This window comes from Lemur catta, chromosome 1 (assembly GCF_020740605.2).
Source record: "Lemur catta isolate mLemCat1 chromosome 1, mLemCat1.pri, whole genome shotgun sequence".
Lineage (NCBI taxonomy): Eukaryota > Metazoa > Chordata > Mammalia > Primates > Lemuridae > Lemur > Lemur catta.
Window position 1 is genome coordinate 282,262,571 of NC_059128.1, and position 20,943 is coordinate 282,283,513.

The 20,943-nt window shown below is 50.4% G+C and overlaps 1 protein-coding gene and 1 long non-coding RNA gene across 2 annotated transcripts in view; both read left to right on the forward strand.

The window, feature by feature from the left end:
* Window positions 1-14,671, forward strand: part of MX2 (MX dynamin like GTPase 2) — a 29,491-nt gene extending 14,820 nt beyond the window's left edge. Inside the window, exons 6-14 of the mRNA XM_045540698.1 lie at window positions 1,730-1,868; window positions 4,747-4,945; window positions 5,925-6,003; window positions 7,420-7,542; window positions 7,772-7,913; window positions 9,173-9,331; window positions 9,944-10,020; window positions 12,014-12,268; window positions 13,605-14,671. Of these exons, the coding sequence (XP_045396654.1) occupies window positions 1,730-1,868; window positions 4,747-4,945; window positions 5,925-6,003; window positions 7,420-7,542; window positions 7,772-7,913; window positions 9,173-9,331; window positions 9,944-10,020; window positions 12,014-12,268; window positions 13,605-13,847 (1,416 nt within the window). The 3' untranslated portion in view covers window positions 13,848-14,671. The remainder of the gene's footprint in view (window positions 1-1,729; window positions 1,869-4,746; window positions 4,946-5,924; window positions 6,004-7,419; window positions 7,543-7,771; window positions 7,914-9,172; window positions 9,332-9,943; window positions 10,021-12,013; window positions 12,269-13,604) is intronic.
* Window positions 14,672-17,867: 3,196 nt separating this feature from the next.
* Window positions 17,868-20,590, forward strand: LOC123642862. The gene is made up of 2 exons (XR_006736538.1): window positions 17,868-18,472; window positions 20,174-20,590. It is a non-coding gene; the product is annotated as an uncharacterized LOC123642862 (long non-coding RNA).
* Window positions 20,591-20,943: the final 353 nt, after the last annotated feature.

The following is a 20,943-nucleotide window of genomic DNA, read 5'->3' on the forward strand; positions in this document are numbered from 1 at the left end:
TCTTCCCTCTGCCCCCAGTGCCCTGCCCACCTGCATTTCCACATGGGAGATTCCCGTGTTTCCTTCAGGTTTCTGCTCCAACGCCACTTTCTCAGGTCCACCTTCCCTGGCACGCTGCACCCTGTGCCTGGCCCTCCCAATTCCACTTAGCCTCCTTAATGTGCCTCCACATTGAGTTTTTAGTGCCGGCATCCCCTACCGGGAGGTAAAGCCATAGCAGACATTGCCTATATGTTCAATGCTGAGTCTCCAGATCCCAGAATGGGCCCAGCACCTGGTGGGCACCTGGTGACTGTTGCACACATAGAATATGCTGTTTATGATGCTTCCCTCTCTGGGCAGTCTGTTCTGGGGAGAGGCTGTCACTTCCCAAGACCCTACACAAATGCACATAAATGAGTGCATGTTTAATACAGTGATTCCCAGCCCACGGCTGTTTTACCCTGAGGGGACTTTGGCAATGTCTGGAGATATTTTGGGTTGTTGCAACTCAGGTTGCAGGCGAGGTTTGCTGCTGGTTTGGATGCTACTGGTATCCAGTGGGCAGAAGCCAGCGAGGTTGCTCAACATCTTACAGTGCCCAGGGCGGCACCCACAGCAAAGAGCTGTCCTTCCAAATTGTCCATAGTGCCGGAGTGGAGCCCTGGATCCCATGGCCTGTTCCCTGGCGGACGTCAGTGGGACAGCCACGCCGGTGTAGCAGAGGGAAAAAGCACAACTGAGAGGATAACCTTTCATTTAAGGACTAGTAACATTAAAGCTTGCTTACAAAGGCTGCTAATAACCTTACCCAGGTACATGTTCTCATGGCCAAGGCTTACTTGGACCTGTTTATATTTGCTAGTTTTATTTGACTCCAGCGCTTAGTTTCCTATGTGTTGCTAGTTTGTGCTAATGTGATGCAGTTTCCGTTTTTGGCTGTGCAGAATTATCTTCTGCTTGCAACTTAAAATGACAATATGGGATATTGTCTGACCACAATAATGAGTTAAGTTATGCCAAAATATAAGAAAATATGTCCCAAGATGCCCCCCTTTTCTATGTCTGTTTGAATTGTCTGTGGGGAAAAAATAATATCAAAACTAATGTTCTAAGGCTCATGTTCCCACGTCTCCTTTTTGCCTACAAATTCTAAGCAATGTGATTGAATTTTCCTAATTTGAATGAGCTGAGCTCCTTTAAGAACAAATCGCAGGTAAAAAGTCATTACTATTAGGAATAAACACATGCAGAGACACTGTCGACATCAGAGACCTGAGAAGCCCGCTGCTAGAGAAACCGTGTGGTGGGCAGGCATTGCTGTCCCGAGCACCTGCTGTCTGGGGTGCCGTGCTGGTCTCTGCGTGAGGACACTGGGACAAATAAGATGTCACTGATGGCCACAAAGGCATCTCTGGGCTTCTAGGGCAGATACAACAGGTGCACAAATCACTCTAACGAAAGGCAGAGCCTCGGTTGAGATCTGGAGAGGAAGGAGGAATCGGAGTCTGCAGGGAAGAGAGAGTGCCAGGGATGGGCTTTGAAGGGTAGGTGGGAAAGCACCAGGGGCAGGGCACGGCAGCTGGTGGCAGACATGCCACAGGAAGGGGATAGGCCAGGCAAAAGCACGAGGTCACGCTCTGGGGCAGCATTGCTTTTGTGTCGTGGTGTCTGTCTGCCATCTGCATTGTGGGATGACCAGAGGTAAGACGTGTGCTCTTTCTTTCTCCGTGCGACTCTCTGGCACCAGATCAAGGAGCTCATCAAGAAGTACATCCAGAAGCATCAGACAATCAACTTGGTGGTGGTCCCCTGTAACGTGGACATCGCCACCACGGAGGCACTGAGCATGGCTCAGGAGGTGGACCCCAAGGGGGACAGGACCATAGGTAAGAAGAAAGAACCAAGCTTCCAGAGGACAGGAAGGGAGGGAGAGGCTCCCCCTATCTTCGGAAGGTCCTGGAACGCAGTGTGATCGGAGATGCTTCGCATGCGCGTTGAGCACGAGTGCTCACGGGCTGTCTCACTGAGGGCTGCGGTGGTAACCGCCTGCCCGGGAGACCGAGCTGTTTGAATACTAACACCGCCGTAGGAAGTTAGTCCCACTGCTTATTAATAGACTGTTTACTGGTCCTCTCACTGGCCACAACTTCAGACAACCGAAAGTTCTCAATAAATGTTAGCAGTTATTATTACAAAGTCAACCAATGACTGTACTCATAGGGTGTACACAATCCGGTCTTAGTATAGCACAGAACAATAGAACATAAATGCCAATCCTCTGTGCATTCAAGGTCAAGTACAGAGATAGAGAAAAGTGCGCTAAGTCTGAAAGGGAAAGGGGATGTTCGCTGACATCACAGCAGCACGATTTGCAATAGCCGGAAGGTGGGAGCAGCCCAGGTGTCCGTCAATGGATGGATAAAATGTAACATACACAGAAAATAGAATATATTGAGCCTTAAAAAGGAGGAAAATCCTGAAACATGCTACGGCGTGAATGAACTTCAAAGACACTACGCTAAGTGAAATACTAGTAACAAAAGTACAAATACTGTGCGATTCCATTTCTGTGAGGTCCCTAGAGTAGTCAGATTCATAGAGACAGAGACTGGAATGGCTTTTGCTAGGGGCTGGGGGGGGGGAGGGGGTGTTAGTGTCTAATGGGGACAGAGTTTCAGTCCAGGAAGGTGAGAAAGTTCTGGAGATGGATGGTGGAGATGATTGTACAACCATGTAAATGTACTTACTGCCACTGAACTATAAACTGGAAAATGATGAAAATGGTAAATTTTATATTATGTGTATTTTGCTACAATTTTTAATAATAAATAATTTTTAAAGAAACAAGGTAACTAAAGGCAGAGTGAGGGAGAAAATCATATTTTTGTTAGTTGAGTTATTCTGTTGTAGACTTGAATTATGTGTATTTCATTACATGTCTTTTAAAAAGGAAACAGAATAAATATCTACATAGTGCTTCCAGGCCGGGCGCAGTAGCTCACACCTGTAATCCCAGCACTTTGGGAGGCTGAGGCAGGAGGATCACTTGAGCCCAGGAGTTGGAGGCTGCAGTGAGCTATGATGATGCCACTGCACTCTACCAGGGGCCACAGAGCAAAACCTTCTCTCAAAAAAAAAAAAAAAGAAAGAAAATTCTATATAGTGTTCCCACAGGATGAAAGTAGAGCAGATTTGATGAATCAGAACAGTGGTTTATGGAATATCAAGTTTCAAAAAGAACAGCGAGTCCACCCACTCCTCTGTAGCCTCATGGTCACTGCCTAGACCAAGCTGCCGTCACCTCCCGGCTGGATTGCTTGAGCACCCTCCTGGGGGCCTCCTGGCATTCACCTTGCCCACACCGTGCACTCTCCACTGGCTTCCAGACGTGTAAATCTGGCCATAGCCCTCCCTGTCGTATTCTCCACTGCCTCCCTCTCCATGCATGTAACGCCCCCCTCACCTGACTGCAAAGCCCTGCGGGCCTGGCCCGCCTGCCTCTCTGATCACACTGCTCTCTGCCTTGCCCCCTTCCCTGCAGTGTGGCTCGGCCGTCCCAGCCCCTCTCACCCACGGCCTGGCGTGCTCCCTCTCCGTCCTCCCTGGGCTGGCTCCCTCCTTCCTTCGGATCTCAGCCCACAGGGAGGCCCTCCCTGTCCACCCAACCTAAAACCGCCCACGCACCTTTGCCTCGGTCAGTCACCAGCACACCACTTTATTTCAAAGTGCATAGCACTTGTCGTTATCAGTTATTCTTCTCTATTTCTTGTATATTACTAGATTAATCTATCTGGAGAAATAGTATAGACCAGATAGCCAGACTTAACCACAATTACAACTAAGGACTAAAAACAGCAGAAGATGACATCCAAGTTTCCAACATTAAAAAAAAAAAATACAGCAGCAATTGGACACTCAAGCCACACAAACGAAAATAATCACTCAGAATGCAAAGCTTTCGCAGTGCGAGCAGGAAGGTGTGAGGGCAGAAGAGTGGGAGAGGGAGGCAGGGAAGAGAAGGTCAAAGGAGGTGCCCGCAGGATGGGGGAAGGCTGAGTCTGTGCGGGAGACAGGAGAGAGGGGACACGGACCTGCCTAGAGTGGGGAGGCAGGTGCTCTCGGAACGTGGCGGATGGAGCCAGGCCACTCTGATGACACATGCGCCCTAGTGCCGGCACACAGCGGGCACCCAGAACATTGATTAAGGAAACTAGGCCGGGCGCGGTGGCTCACGCCTGTAATCCTGGCACTCTGGGAGGCCGAGGCGGGTGGATCATTTGAGCTCAGGAGTTCGAGACCAGCCCAAGCAATGAGCAAGACCCCCGTCTCTACTAAAAATAGAAAGAAATTAGCTGGACAACTAAAAATATATAGAAAAAATTATCCAGGCATGGTGGCGCATGCCTGTAGTCCCAGCTACTCGGGAGGAGGAGGCAGGAGGATGGCTTGAGCCCAGGAGCTGCAGGCTGCTGTGAGCTAGGCTGACACCATGGCACTCTAGCCCGAGCAACAAAGTTAGACTGTCTCAAAAAAAAAAAGGAAACTATACATGAGACTGAATGAACTGAGTCACAGGGTGAGCAGATGAGCCAATAGAAATGCAGATAAGAGGGCTGATGAGAGGAGGGTGATGGAGCCGGTGAGCGGCTGTCAGACGCTGGGGCTGCAGAAGACTTCGTTGGCCCATGGCCTAGCAGGAATCAAAGGTATCCGAGGGTCGAGTTGACCTTTCCATGTCTCAGGAGTTCTTTAACCATTTCTCAGGAGTTCTGACCAAACCTGATCTAGTGGACAGGGGTGCTGAAAAGAGTGTCCTGGATGTGGTACGGAACCTCACCTACCCTCTCAAGAAAGGCTACATGATCGTGAAGTGCCGGGGCCAGCAGGAAGTCACAGACAAGCTGAGCTTGGCAGAGGCGACCAAGAGAGAAGTCATGTTCTTTCAAATGCATCCGTATTACAGGTGAGACTCTTTAGAAAAGCCCTGGAATTGGCGTCCACGGAAGCCGTCTCCACCCGCCGGCGTGGGCCAAGATGATAACCAGACTGCACATAAAATTACATCATGTAGTATAACCTAGACTTGCCTCATTTGGTGTTAAATTTATTGGCTTATTTAAACAAAATGAAACAAATTATTGCTTCTTGGATTCTAGCAGTGGTGACCGTCAAAAACTGGAATGTGACCTTACGCAGAGCATAGAGCATGTCAGTTTCCCAAAATGATTTCACTTGTTTTTTCATTCGAGTCCCACGAAATTTTAAGAGGTCTGTGAGACAGGTGAAGTTCTTCTCATTTTTATAGGTGAGAATGATGAGGCCAAACGGAGAATGGAAGCAGGGCTAGAAACAGGTCTCCTGACTTCCAGACACCTGTGCTTACCACGGCGAGGGGCACACATCAAAGCATGCTTTGTGAACCCCCCACCCTCTTAGCACCTGCAAACCAGTTTTATTAAATATAAATTATCCTGCAGGGACTCTGCAGTTTATAGGACGGTGGGGTTTCCCCCATCAAACCGGATATTTTCCCCCTTCGTTTTATGCAGGAACTTGCTCCTGCTGAACACTTGGGGACCAGGGTGATAAGAGAGGGGTCACTCCTGCTTTAAGGACAGACATAGTAGGAAAACGGTGAATTTGGACAGAGCAGCTTTGCTACTCGCTAACTATGTGATCCTGCGACATGAGCCGCTACTCCACAGGGCTGTGGTTAGGATTAAGTAACATGACAGGCACAAAGGTTGGGATTAAATAATACGACATAGACCGATGGCCCCGACTCAGTGAATACCATCCTAGTTCCTTCTTTCTTCTGCTCTGCTCCTGCCCTGGCACACGTCACCCCGGGAGCTGAGCTCACCCACCCCCTTACGCGCCCAGTGCGGGAGAAATGCTCACACAGGTCCTTGCTGAATGCACGGTTGCCTGTGTCGTTTCAGAGCTCTCCTGGAGGAAGGGAAGGCCACGGTGCCCCGTCTGGCAGAGAGACTCACCGCAGAGCTCGTCATGCACATCAAGGTGAGACGGTGGGCCAGGTTCCACGGTACAGAAATGGCAGCCTGCCCAAGTCACCGTCTCGGTCTTGAGTTGGCCAAGATGCCCCACTTAACGGTCCAAACAGGCACATTCTAGAGACTGTCTCACTCACGGTCACAGCTCACAGGAGAGCTCCTGAAACCGGGAAGCGACAGCTGCACGATGGTGAAACACAGAGCTGAATCAGAAGGAATAAAACGATAGTACCCGTTTAGCAACGCAGAGAGGAATGGCCACTGAGTTAGCGATTTTTTCTTTTTCCAATAGGTTGTTAATACTTCACAGTAGAAAAGAACTTTCCAAGCCTCAAACTTGTAAGAAAAAAATAGTTTGTAAGAAATAAATCAGTTTTTATTGATTCTCAAAAATAGACAACTATAGACAAAGTTCTTGTGACATCATCAATTATAGGAAAACTTCGGTTCAGTGCTTATTGAGAAAGTGGATATTTCAGTGCTTGCCTGAACCTTCACAAATGAGTTTAAGCAGCGTGGGAAGATTTAAGTTTACCCTTAGAGCAGAGACGATTCCAGGTCCTAGGACTCAGTCCATGTTAAATTGTGTGTCAGGCAAAAGCAGTGAATTCTTTGAGCCAGGAAGCTCACACTGAAAGAATATTTAGTTGGGAGGGACCAGTGTTCTCAAATTCTAGTACGCACAAAAATCACGGGACATTTCGTTAAAATGCAGATTCCTGGGCCCGGCCCCAGAGTTTCTGACTCAGCAGGTCTAGGGTAGGGCTCATGAGTTTGCATTTCTAAGTTCTCAAGTGATCCTGGGAACATACTTGGAGGAGCATTGATTTTGGTAGAACCCCCGAAGTTTGTAAAAGACGTTTCTGAAAGCCATATCCTGTCTACTTGCGGAAAACACCTTTTATGCAAAAAAAAAAAAAAAAAAAAAAATTTGCATTTTCATGACTTTTGGGGTAACTTTTTTCTCAACACTTAAATGTTTTAATCTAAACTTTGTAATATTTTAAATTAATTTTAAAAATTTGAATCAAGACTCGGTTATGATAATGATAATTTGAAATATCAGAAGGTAATACACTTCTGCCTCTAGGTACAAATTGTCCCCCAAAAAAGAGCCTCCGAGACCTTATTAATGTCTTGGTGTGACCCATCTTGCCTAGCCTTGGTGTGTGACTGACCCCAGACCACCTCTAACCTCCAGTACCCTCCGCCTGCCCAGCTGCAGTATCTGCCTGCAGGGGCTGGGGAGAGGGCGGACAGGGTGAGATTCCACACCTGCCACCAAGTAGATCAGCGTTGGTACCAAATAATTGGATTCTCTGGGCCTTAGATTCCTCTCTGGCGAAAAGGGGCAGAGTACTGCAGTGTGGGATTGAGTTGTAACATTCAAATTGTCCAATTGTCTTTGTAATATTTTGCCCAGAAATCACTCCCGTTGTTAGAAGATCAAGTCAAGGACTGCCACCAGAGGGCGATGGAAGAACTCCGCCGCTACGGCACCGAGGTTCCCCAACAGGAGCCCAGCAAGCTGTTCTTTCTGATAGAGGTGAGGGTTTCCACGGGACTCCATGGGACACTGCGTCCTTCCCCGGTTGCCTGCAGGTCCCAGGGGCGGCCTGGGGCAGTGACAGGAGCCCCGTCCCTGTGCCCCGCCTGGGACGCGAGGTGGGCGGGGATCTCATTGCAGCCCTGGCCCCAACCCTACCCACGCTGGCGCAGGGCCCGGCCCTTTCCTATGATTACAGCACAAACGAATGCGCTGATATCATTTTCAGAAAATTAAGGTGTTTAATCACGACATTGAGAAGTCAGTGGAAGGGGAAGAAGCCGTGAAGGAGAACGAGACCCGCTTATACAACAAAGTCAGAGAGGAGTTTAAAAGCTGGGTAAACGTCCTCGCAGCCAACACCCAAAAAGGTAAGTGCTGGGGCAGGGCTCCCCCAAAACATTGTCACATTTGCCAGGACCAGAGGCTACTTCTGGCACATACAAAGCATGCAGAGAGTTGAACATACCCACGCAGAAGACCAGGGGCCCTTAGTCATTGGCAACGGCTTCCCAACTGCAGAGACCCTTCCAGACGGGGTTGCCCTGGACAACTCAACAAAAGGCAATTCCCCTGCCTCCGACTTCCCACTTGCTCCCTGGTTTTGAGGCTAAATGGCATTTAATGCCTATCTGAGAAAGTCCAGAGCACCCTGGGCCGGCAGGGGTCCGGACGACCCGGGAGCCGGTCCCCAGGAAAGCTGTCAAGCTGCTGTTGTGTTGAGTGCACACCCGCCGGCTAGCCATGGCGCTCACCGAGGACACACCAGGCACTGAGCCTTCATTAACTGGCTAAATGTCAGCATTTGAGTGTGTCCTGGCAGAAAAAGTGACCCGGGATATTTTTCCTTTTGCTGGTATTGAGACAGAGCACAGCATGGCTGCCAGGGGACAGGGGCAGGGTACCCACATGAAATCACTCACCACCACCCCTCTGGAAGGTCTAGGGCACCACGATCTAGTTTTAGCAAAAGCAAAGCAAAGACCAGATGAAGTGGCAGTTTGTTAACCATGGAAACATGCCTCAGTCAACTGAAAAATTCCACTACCCCAATTTCCCCCTTCTCTTTGCCCCTAATCCAAAAGCAGAGAGATTCCTGTTTTGACAAGAGCCTCCTAGCTTTACCTGGCTCAGTTCTAACTCCCGGGCTCCAGCCCAGATGCAAGTAGGGTGTGTGTGTGTCTGTGTGTGTGCCGTTGGTGTTGTGTTTTTGTTCTAGCACTTGATAGAAACAGCACTATTTATTTCCATGGTAGGATCCCTTCTACCGTGGTCTGTGGATGTGTGCTCATGAGGTCTGTAAATGGGACAAGATTGAGTTTCTATTTTCATTTAACTAATCAGATTTTTTTTTCTACCAATTATAAACACTGAACTTCTCTGTTGGGGTGATGATTCTCAACTGAAATTCATTTTCATAGAATAAGATTTTTGTTTCTCAAAAATCAGTATTTTTGAGAACTGCCATTATCAGACCATGAATATATATTTTTTTCATTATGAACAAAACCCCGTTTTGAAACACTGCTTTTGGGTACATTTGAGAGCAAGACTTTAAAAAACTTTTCCTACTTTTAAAATGTCTATGGAATTATTAGAATTTACCATGGTGATCTGTTACATGTTACAGTTAAAAATATTATTCATGAGGAAGTCACAAAATATGAAAAGCAGTATCGTGGCAAGGAGCTTCTCGGATTTATCAACTACAAGACGTTTGAGACCATCGTGCATGAGTACATCCAGCAGCTGGTAGACCCCGCCCTTGACATGCTCCGGAGAGTGGTTGGTGAGGACTCTCTAACCGCCCCTCTAGTAACTCGCGTAGACCCTGACGCCTTGGAGGGAGAGACCGGAATGTGTTAAACGCAGTGTTCTCTCCGGTGTGCTGCGCTGTACTCTGGGAGCTGGCCAGAGCTACAGATTCTGACCTGCAGGGTGAGAACTTGTACCAGGGTCTCCAGGTGGTTTGGAAGCACACAGACGTTTGAGAAGGCTGCACTTGAGTGCTATAGAGGCTTTCCGTGCCCGCCCTTCAGACACGTGAAGGAGAAGGGTGGGAGGATGGGTTCTTCCGACTTTGGGGCGGGGGCGGAAAGTGCACATGAGCTCCACCTGTATCACATGTAGCCCTGGACCCAGCCATGTGAGGAATGGTCAGATGCTAACCGTGCAGAGAACACACATCCCAAGAAAGGATGGGAAATCCACAGGGCCTGGCCAAGGTGGCTGGTGGCCGGGCTGCCTTTCTCCCAGGGATTCTGTGCCACCTTCTTGGTCTGCAGGTCTGGGAAGCTCAGCCCTAGAATGGGGTCAGTGTATCACAAATTATCCTGCCTGTGTCTTTAACCGATTTTTTCCTGCTTGTGTTTTACTGATGTTTTGTTCTTTTTTTGGTCAGAAATTGTCCAAGAAGCTTTCATTGACAGGGCCAAAAACAATTTTAGCGAATATACCAACCTTCATCAAAGAGCCCAGGTAAGTGCCCCGTTCACTTGCTCGCCACCTGCACTACTGGCTGCTCCACCTGGGTCTCCCCTTTGAAAGAAGGTGGATGTTACTGCGCCTTGGGGCTGCAGGGCCAAGGTTGTAAGTGGGAGCCTAGCTGAGCTGGTGACTCCAGGAGCATCTCGGCTTCTGCTCAGGAGTCCTCTGCACTCCCAGGAGAAATGAAACAAGGCACGTGACCCCGCTGCCTGTTCCACGTGACCTTACACAGCATGGCAGGATGTGGGCTACACCTTGGGACTGGCCCATAGTCCAAATCATCCTCAAGCACAGAAGACAGCATTGTCTACTAGTCCTCCAAATTTGTATAAGTTTGATCTAAAAATATAGTCACGGTTCTGTGGGTTTCCACTTAGCAACTCTGCCCTGAGCCACCTCTCAGTAAAGGCAAGAGAGGGGGGTCTGGCCCCCACCCCAACTCTAGATAAAAATCCTCCTCTGCCCGGGCCGGTGGATTGAAATCTCCTTCCGCAACTCAGGCCAGCAAGAAGACAATTCCTATCATTTTCCCACAATGTAACATAGTTTCTCCTTTTGTCCCTTTTGCCAGTTGGTAAAAATGAAATCTCAGTTCTGACCTCCACAACGCGTCCTCAGGGGCTGTGCTTGGGTCCTGGGAGTCTCATCATGGGGTGGGTGACAAGCCTGGTTCCCATCACTAAGATGTCTGCCAGCCTTCCCGGCCTTGGCGCTGGTTCCCTGGGTCCCTGGGCTCCCGCCCACAGGCTGGTTACCCAGAGCCTCGTCCAGCCCTGCAGGGCACAGGCCCTGCCGCAGGCCCCGGCGCTCTGGGGCCATGGAGACCCTGGCACCCGCGAGGGCCGTCCCCGAGTCTGTGCTGCCCTTGAGAGACAGACACAGCCTGTGATGGCTCCTTGGACCCCCCGGGGCCGCGGCCCACACACGAGAGCCTGCAGGTCTTGTCACTTCCCTGTCGCAAATCTTGAGACGTGAGGGACAGGCCACACTCCTGCCCTCAGACGTCAAACCTGTGAGAGGTTCTATTGTCCATTGTGACCACAGACACTCAAAGACAAAGAAGAGAAACTGGCACCTGTGAAACCTCACCTGTGAAAGTCTCTCTCTCTCTCAAATCAACGCCTCTGCCTTCGGTTTTCAAAAGTCGGTTTGAAACTCAAAGCCAGAATGTGATTGTCTTGGTCAGGCTGCCGTCACAAAGTGCCACAGCCTGGGTGGCTCAACAACAAAAATTTATTTCCCATTGTCCTGGAGGCTCGAAGCCTGAGGTCGGGGTGCTGGCGCGGGCGGGCTCCGGTGAGGGCTGTCTTCCAGGCTGCAGGTGGTCGCCACCTTCTCGCGGGTCCTCACTCGGCTGGAAGAGAGCAAGAGAGCCCTCTGGGGCCGCCTTCCTAAGGCACTCATCCCATTCATGAGACTCCACCCCTGTGACCTCATCACCTCCCAACGGCCACACCTCCTAATAACACCAGTTTGGGGGTGAGGATGTCAACATCAGAATTCCAGGGGGGTGCACAGACATCCAGGCCCTGGCAGTGGCTTCTCTGCTGTGCAATCTCCTCCTTTCCCAGAATGCCCTGGGCTGCAGGGGTGATGCAGGGGTCTTGGGATTTCTGGGCGGTAAATACACCAAGCTGTCGTCCCACTGTGTTCATCGGCACTGGAGTCCCCTCCAGGGCTTAGATTCAAGCAGAGTCAAGTCACGACAGTGACTGACACTGCTGTTAAAATGTGGACCAGACCTGATCCAGGAAGCAAACAGCTGGTGGTGTGGGAGGGGTCGGTGGGGCAGAGAGAAAAAAATGGAAGGAGAGAAGGTCGGGGAGTGAGGTGGAACCCTCTGGAAATCACTATTAAATGTCAAGGCCTGCCTTGACTTTGGATTGTTTTTAATTCTGGGATCAACATAGCAGTGCTTCCTCAATTGTTTAAGCAACAGGAAAAAGAAAAAGAAGTAACCTGCTTGTCTTTCTTATCTAACCAGTACCATATTGACGACATAAGAATGAAACAGGCAGAAAAGGCAGAAAACATGATCCAGCTTCAGTTCAAGATGGAGCAGCTGGTTTTTTGCCAAGATCAGATTTACAGCGTGATTCTGAAGAAAGTTCGAGAAGAGATTTTTCACCCAATGGGGAATCTCTCGCAGAATATACAGTTGAATCCTCTGCTGTCGAATAGCGAGTTTGCGATTTCCGCCATCACTGAAATAGGTGCCCACCTGAACGCGTATTTCTTGGTGAGCCCCAGGTGCACGGCCCAGTGCTCTCTGGCATCAGCAGAGTTCGGGCTATTCTGACTGGGACAGCCTTTCCTGGGGGAAGAAGGGGGAGACCACTATTATGCATTAAGCCCTTTTGTGCTATGATAAACTACTCATATATTATCTCATTTATCATTTTCCAGGAACCTTATGAGGGCAGTTTTAACTAATTTGCCCCAAATCTATTTTTTAATGTGCCAGAGCATGTACTCAAAATTAATTCAGACCCCAAACTCCGTTATATTTTATATGCAATGCATGAACTACAAAACCACTATCATCAGAATACAGCAAAATGCAATGACCACTAACGATGCTGGCAGTAAGGTAGCTTTCCCAGATGGTCGGAGGCACGTGGCTCTTAGCATGCCTCACACTTGCCAGCTCCACAACACACAAATGAAATCTCCTTCCCTTGGATTTTGTGACCCAGTCAACTTTGTGTTTTCTCACCTTCCATCCAATATGCAGGTATCAGGGGTCTTGGGATTTCTGGGCGGTAAATACACCAAGCTGTCGTCCCACTGTGTTCATCGGCACTGGAGTCCCCTCCAGGGCTTAGATTCAAGCAGAGTCAAGTCACGACAGTGACTGACACTGCTGTTAAAATGTGGACCAGACCTGATCCAGGAAGCAAACAGCTGGTGGTGTGGGAGGGGTCGGTGGGGCAGAGAGAAAAAAATGGAAGGAGAGAAGGCGGGCGGGGGAGTGAGGTGGAACCCTCTGGAAATCACTATTAAATGTCAAGGCCTGCCTTGACTTTGGATTGTTTTTAATTCTGGGATCAACATAGCAGTGCTTCCTCAATTGTTTAAGCAACAGGAAAAAGAAAAAGATGCATAGAGAGGGGAATAGCTTTTAAATTGCAAAGAAGCCCGACTCCTGAAGTCCTTTCTCAAGCAAAATAGAGAGTGGGGTTGCCCAGTCGTGGGGGCCGGCTGCCAGGCAGACTGGCCGCCCAGTGAAGACAGGGAAGGAGCAAGGATGTGAAGTGGTCCCCATCTACTCTCAGAAGGGAGTCAGGGGAACCCCGGGCCAGCAGGTCTCTCCAAAAGGAAGGGAGCTCCTAGGACACCCCGAGGTGGTGTGGGGGGCTTGCTAGCCTGTGATGGTGGGGGGGGGTGCCTGGGAGTAAAGAGGGTGTAGCCAGGTCAGAACCTTCATGGTGTTTCATCCCACTGGCGTGGATGGGGCGGGGCCAGGGCTTAGCAAGGCCACTGCGTGTGCATCCGAGAATCCCAAGGCTTCTCTCTGCAAGCACAGGCCTTGGGCGGAGACCCGTCCAGTGACCCTTTCCTATTCCTTCTTCCAGGAAACCAGCAAACGTCTCGCAAACCAGATCCCATTCATAATTCAGTATTTTGTGCTCCAAGAGAATAGTGAGTGGTTGCAGAAAGTCATGATGCAGATAATACAGGAAAAAGAGCACTATTCCTGGTTCCTTCAAGAGCAGAGTGAGACAGCCAAGAAGAGAAGATTCCTTAAGGATAGAATCTACCGGCTCACTGAGGCGCGGAAGGCACTCTATAAATTCGCCACCGAAGAGTGCCAGTGAAGGGTGACAGTGCTTTTGGCTGTTCCCTTACGTGCATTCGTTTGTTGCAAGAGGAAGTCGTGGAGGACATTGCTTCTGTTCTGGGGCCAGACTCATCTGCTGCTGGCTGTGTCCATCTTTGCTGTGCTACCTTCAGCACCAGAGCTTATATCTGAGGTCCACCTGGGCTTAGCTGTCACCTCCGACAAGGTCTTCTCTGACCTCCATGGAGAGGTGGCTTTCCAGTCTTGGGCCCCATGACACACAGTTACAGCGTTAGATACTGCTACCATTCTTTGCTAGTTTGTATTTGTACCCCCCTTATTAGATTATGAGACCCCAGAGAGGGAAGGTCTGGATCATATTCTTTTGTATTTCCATTATTTTGCACAGCACCTAGCATATAGTAACCACTTCATAAGTGACATGTCACTGAACACAGGAGTACTGTAGAGTGATGGAGATGCCTGAGGCTATCACTTAAGTCCAGGCCCTGGTCGTCCAGGGTCCCTTAGCTGGTCACTTTCAGGTGCATCTGGTCATGCCACCTGCTTCCCATCACTCACTGAAATCGTGATTTCCAGCCCCCGCCCCCTGCAGAAATGAGCCTGAGCAACACTGTATTCTCCTTGAGTTGCTTCCGCATGGCAGTGAGCTTCCATTGCTTCGTTAAGTCTTGAAGAAGAATTTAATAAGGAGAAACTTTCTAAAAAATATATAGAGCTTCACACCAGTGATCATCTCTAGATTGGAGGACTGTGGGCAATTTTATTTTCTTCTTCATGCTTCACTGTATGTTCCAAACAATGAGCCTGGATCCCTTAATAAAAAGACAATAGGCCAAATGTCATGATTTGTTTGTTTTTAAACCTAAGTTTGAGATGGAAAGAGTGCCTCAGAAACATTCAGCTTTGGTCAGGGGTACACACAGGGAAGATACACATGAAATCTTTTCTTCACTTGCTGTAAAAGAAGTTGGAGAAGAAAGTTCAAGTTAAAATCACAACTTGACTTGCATCCCTCAAGAATTCTCTAGCAGATCTGTATTAAAATACTAGTGTATTAGTCTGCACAAGCTGCCATAGCAAATACCGCAGCCTGGCTGGTTCAAAATACAGAAATTTATTTTCTCACATTTCTGGAGGCTGGAAGTCTGAGATCAAGCAAGGTGTTGCTGGTTCAGTTTCTTCTAAGGCCTCTCTCCTTGGCTTGCAGATGGCTACCTTCTCACACGTCTTCACCTGGGCTTTCTCTTTTCTTCTTATAAAGACACCAGTTCTGTTGGGTTAGGGCCCCACTCCTGTGACCTCATTTAACCTTGACCTCTTTACAGACCCTATCTCCAAATGCAGTCACATTGGGGTTAGGGCTTCAACATATGAATGGGGGTGGGGGAGGAGGGGACATAGTTCAGTCCATAACATCTATTAAGTGTTAGGTCCAGAGCCACGAGGGAGACATACAAAGCCTCATGTGTAGCAAAATGCTGTTTATTTTGAGTATCTGGGTGCAGACGGGTGGAGGCCAAAAGAACATCCACCATGAGGGAGGGGAAAGCCTTGGGTTTTATAGAGGGTTTTCTGGGGGGAGTGAGTAACTGGGCCAGAACAGCCACTGTAATAAATTTTTTTTAAAAACCCAATTTGTGGGACCCCTGCGTCCATCTCATTCTACAGGGATAGGGAAGGGGGGTAGCTTCGTTCTTATGGGGGGGCAGGAATATCATCATTGCTGCAACTGTCTGTGGTTGGAGTTAGGTTTACAACCTCCGGACTCCAGACTCCAGACTCCTGCAGCAACTGTTTTGCAGGATTTATGATCACTCTAAGTTTTCCATTAAATGCATTTCATCTCATACACACTTTTCAGATTCCCACCCGGAACAAACCTGACAGTAAGAAACTAAGCACATGCACTCTGAACACAAAACTTGACCAACAGTTTGGAGGGTTTATTTCTAACTTGAAAGCCAGCAGGTCTGGCCTGAAACAACCCAAATGATCGTGGAAAGGCTGACACTGATTTACTGTTTCCTACCCACCCAGCATATAGAACCTGGGGGGTTCGGTTATCTATTGCTGTGTAATAAGCACCCCAGAATTTAGTGGCTTAAAACAACATCAGTGTGTTCTTTCTTCAGATTCTGCAAGAAGTCTGGGAGGTTCCTGGGCTGGTGTTGCCTGGGCTCACCCATGGGTCTCAGTCACATGAAGGCCAGACAGGGCTGGGAGGTCCAAGATCTCACTCTCCAAACTACATGTTTATAAGGGACGCTTGGGTTCCATTAGCACTGATTTTCGCCATTAAGAACAATGGAGAAAGGCTGCCTGGCTACCTGGACCTGCAGCGCCTCTTACTGCGGCTGTTGGAAGCTGGCTGGGCAGACCAGGATGAAGGTCAGGGACAATGGCCCACGGTTAGCACTAGGGGACCATCTGAAATAGCATTCCTACCCACAAATCTCCCTCCCTGCTCAGAGGGGCTGGAGAGGGACAGTGGAGGCCCAGCCTCAAATGCCTCTGGCCTGGGCTATGTTATGAGAGGGCGTTGGCACTTGCAGGCACTTGCAAGCACTTGCGTTTAAGGTGGAAGGAGTGAGAACAGACGAGGTAGCCACAGTCTGAAACAGTTCTGGAAAGGCTGCCCTGGGAGCGAGAGGCGGTCGTTAGCAGAACTATTCTCTCACAGCCATGAGCCCCCCCCACCCCCCGCCCCAAGCATGTCCTGGGTGCCTAGCACACACCCCACTCTGTGGGGTGCAGAAATCTATAGCACAAAGCTGAGCTTTGCAGGACTCGGCTGTCCTCACGTCTGGGATGCAAACAAGGACCAAGGAAAGTAGGAATGTGCAATGCTTTTCCTGTTTCTCCTCTGTATCAGGAAATCGGAAATGAACCTTTGAAGCGGGCCATTCACCTTGTCCATGAATCCTTTCCTGAACACGTTCCTCATGGCCCACTCCTCCCCCTCCCCAAAGGCTCTCTTGTACACCCCCCCAGCTCCCACCCCATGGGCCTCTAGAGCAGCACTTTGCTCTTACCTTCCTCGCACCTGTCTCCTTAGGGGCAGTGGCTTGGTTGTTTTATTTATTTGTATATCCCAAGCACCCAGCATAGGCTCTGGCAGGTGCTCCATAAATGTCTGTGGAGGCAGGATGATGGGGAGGGGTGGAAGGAGAAGGAAAATGCTTTTACTCAGTTTATCCCTCTTATACGACAGGATTTACCACAATGTAACATTTCTCTTCTTTATGTGAATGCCAGTGGACAGCTGGTCCTGTCTGGGAAAAATGAGTTTGGAGAGTCCAGGGACCTTCCCCAGCATTGTCAACATCAGTGTCCTGGGTCGGGCCACGGGTACACCAAGCCAGGGCCCCTGCTGCCCAGAGCCCCTCCAGCACAGCAGAATTTCAGCATCGGTCCCCTCCTGGCAAGGCTCTGCCATGGGCCCCGGGCGACAAGAAGGCCAAGCGTGGGCCCGACCCTGAGGGCCCACAGCCGGGCCAGATGCGGCCTTCCCAGACCACCCGCCACGGGAACCCGCTCAGAGTGCAGGTTCTGAAACAGGGTCTCCAGGCGGCCCCACACCCTGCGTTTCTAACAGGCGCCCTGGTAAGGTCAATGCTGCCCGTCCAGGGGCCGCCCTCTGAGACGCACGGATCTATGTCACCGGTACAGAACGGACACAAACAAACGGGCAAACGAAACCAGTCCCCGGACTCGGGCCCCAGGCCAGACAAGGGGGTCACTAGAGGGGGCTCATTCCCTGGGAGGTGGTTATAGGGCTGCTCTGCAGGGCCGCCAGCACCCCTACTCCGCGGGCACCCGCAGAACCAAGTCCCGCCCGGCAGCAAAGCGGCCAGAGAGACCACAGCGACCAGCGGCCCGCGAGCCCCGGAGGTGTCTGGCGCCGCCCCCTCCCTCACTGCTCCCCTCCCCTCGCGGCACGGCCCCTCCCCCTGCCGGTACCGCCCCTATTTACCCTGGCATCGCCCCCTCCTCTTCCCGACACCGCCCCCTCCTCCTGTCACCGCCTCCTTCTGTCACCGCCCCCTCCTGTTTCCTCCGGCTCTTTTCAGAGGAGCTCCCCCAATCCCCGTCCCCTGCGATCTGGAGCCTAGCCTCGCGCAACCTTTCATTTCTAGGAAACACGGAGTAGAAATGAAACCGAAACCGAACCTGAGTCCCCTGGGAAATGCGCGATGGAGGTGGGGGAGTGGCTCAGAGTCGCCCAGGACGCCCCTGCAGGGCCAGAGCGCACCCCCCACCCAGCGTGCCTTCACCCTGGGAGCACTGACCGCGCTCGTGCCAGGACCCCGGGCGCACAGCAGACAGCGCGGACCTCGTGTCCTCGGCTGGCCGGTGCTCAGCCTGCAGGCAGAGGCCAGGCAGTGCGCAAAGGCCGCGTGTGATGAAGGGCTTGCGGGGCAGGCACGCACGGCTCCGGGAAGAGGGCCGCCAGCCTGGAGGAAGAGGCGCCGGAGCCCAGCGCAGAGCCCAGAAGAAGGAGCCCCTGAGCAGGGGACGTTCATGTCGTGAAGAGGGTATTTAAGTGAAGCCCTGAACACCAGCTCCGCAGTTTGGAATTGTGCTCTGTGCCTCAGCGGGGCACCGCGCAGCACTGTAACCAGGGTGTCAGCTTCCTAGGTATTTGAGGATGCACCTGCTCTGAGATGGGGAGCCCACGCCACACAGCGGGCAGGCGGCTTTCCATTGACACCAGCTCAGCTCTCCCTGGCCAGGCCGTGCAGGTGCGGGAGGGCTTGGGCAAGGTCCAGAGAGACCTGGGGACCCCTGGGGAACCCATGACTGCACAGGCAGTGGGACTAAGGGAGTGGGAATGTTTGGTCACTATTATGCTTCCCCTGTGTATGCTGTGTTTTGCACCATGAAAGAAAGCAAAATTAATGACCCCTCAATTAATTGTGCCAAAGGGAGGTTAGGCCCTGGAGACTCACTCAGCAACGCTGCTGTTTTTCCTTCATGGTGCATGGCCTGACCTTTTGTATTAAGACTGTCAGTGGAAAAGAACTCAAACTCTGTAAAGTAATTTAAAGAGGTTTATTCTGAGCCGAATATGTACGACCATGGCCCAGAGAGCCACGCCCAAGAAGCCTTGAGCAAGTGGTCTCACCATGGCTGGGTCACAGTTTGGTTTTATACACTTCAGGGAGACAGGGATTACACGTAAAGTCATAAATCAATACATGGAAGATATACATTGGTTTGCCCCCAAAAGGCAGGACCTTTCAAAGCAGTGCATTACAGGTTCTAGGTGGGTTTAAAGATTCTTTGATTTGTAATTGGTTAAAGAAATGAAGCTTTATCTAAAGCCTTGGAATGTTTCAAGTTAAGATAAGGAAGTATCAGAGGCAAGCCACCAGACATAGACTGGACATATACCCAGACTCAAGTGATCTGTTAAGTAAATTGATGACCTGCAGGTGTAGTCTAAGCTTGTCTTGCACGGCCTTAGGCTTGTTAATGAATCGTTAAAGACATCTCCAAGAAGGGAGGAGGCATGAAGAGGCATGTCTGACCTCCCTTCTCTTGGCCAGCAGCTCCGCTTTAGGGTATTTCTGGGGTCCCCTTGGCCAAGAGGAGGTCCCTTCAGTCACCTGGAGGGCTTAAGATTTTATTTTAGTTCACAAGATGTTATACGTTAATCAGGCCACCCATTCCTCTCTTGAACATACCTCTCTTTGATATGCCTGAGGTAGAGAGCCCTGTGACTGCCATCTCTCTACAGTGTAATGTTAAGCAGTGTAATGTTACCTTGGAATAATAGGTAACTGTAACCAGTGAAATGTGTGCAAATGACCCATTAGCCTGGCATGGAGAATGCTGGGATACTGCTTCCTGTTTTTCCTATATAAATGACCCCTACTCTGACCCCATTTCATGTATCCGTGTTTCCAGGTGGTCACCCTGAAACTGTGAGCTTGTATAAACTTTCTTTTCCCTAAATCCTGACCCCTCTGATTACTTAGGTTCGACAGCCCGATACATTTTACTGGAGGGAGGAAAACACTAAGAGGGCAGGACCGAGGCTGTGCCGTAGGGGGGGGGCCCAGAGACGGAGATAGCTGGTGAGAAATAAAAATAACATCTTAAGCTGCCTACCAACTGAACAGATCCCCTCTTGGCCAAGGGGACCCTGGAGAAACCTTAAAACTGAAATTTGGGCCGGGACAGGATGGGAGGTCAGACGCACCTCGTTATACCCCCTCCCTCGCTAACCGCCATCAGGCTTTCTGCCCTCGCGGGTTAAACAGAACCAGACCTTTGGAAAGACTCGCTCCACTGCTGACTTCTACCAACCTAGTAACTGCTCCTCCTGTTTTGCAGTTTCGACACAACTGACCAGCACTCCTGGCTGCTGAGACCACTGACCACGGAGTGGTTCTGGCCAGGCTCTGGAGGCTGTCCACAGAGGGCCTCTGCCTCACCTCTTGCTGCCAGAGGGCCGAAAACTCCACCCTTGGATCATGCTAATGCCGTCACTTTCTGAACATGGGTCCCACCACATAGCATGGGGCTCAATTGCACATGCACATGTTTCTCCTTCCATAAATATCCCTGGCTCCTTCTATAGCTCGTCAAATATGTGCACTCAGCCACCCCACTCAGCATAAATTCCTGTTCCCATTGCCCCTCCCTCCAAGCCGCTCTCAGCTCCTGCCAGAGGCTCTGCTTCCCAGTGGTCAGAATGGCCACCTGGGGGTTGTAACCCTTTATGAGAAATAAAGCTCTCCTTTCCAAATATATGAGCCTGTCATTCCTCAGTTGACGCTGGGCACTTCAATCCAATTAAATTCAGCTGACACATAACTGAGTGATTATGGGCCTGCCAGGCCCCGTGGTAGGCACTGGGAAAATGCAAGCTTGGTAAGACTTCCTCATCCTGCCCTTGTGGTGGTGACAGCCCCATCAAGGAGGTGGTCATATCCCCCCTTTCCAGAACATTCACCAGAGAGGCAAGAGCATCTTAACCTGAGCTAAATTTGGTTCCACCCAGGCTTTCCCTGACCAAGACCTAAGGCCAGGGCAGGTTCTGGGCCTTGGGGCTGTTTGGGGGTGACCCTTCCTATTCACTGGAGTCTTTGGGGGCCTTAAGG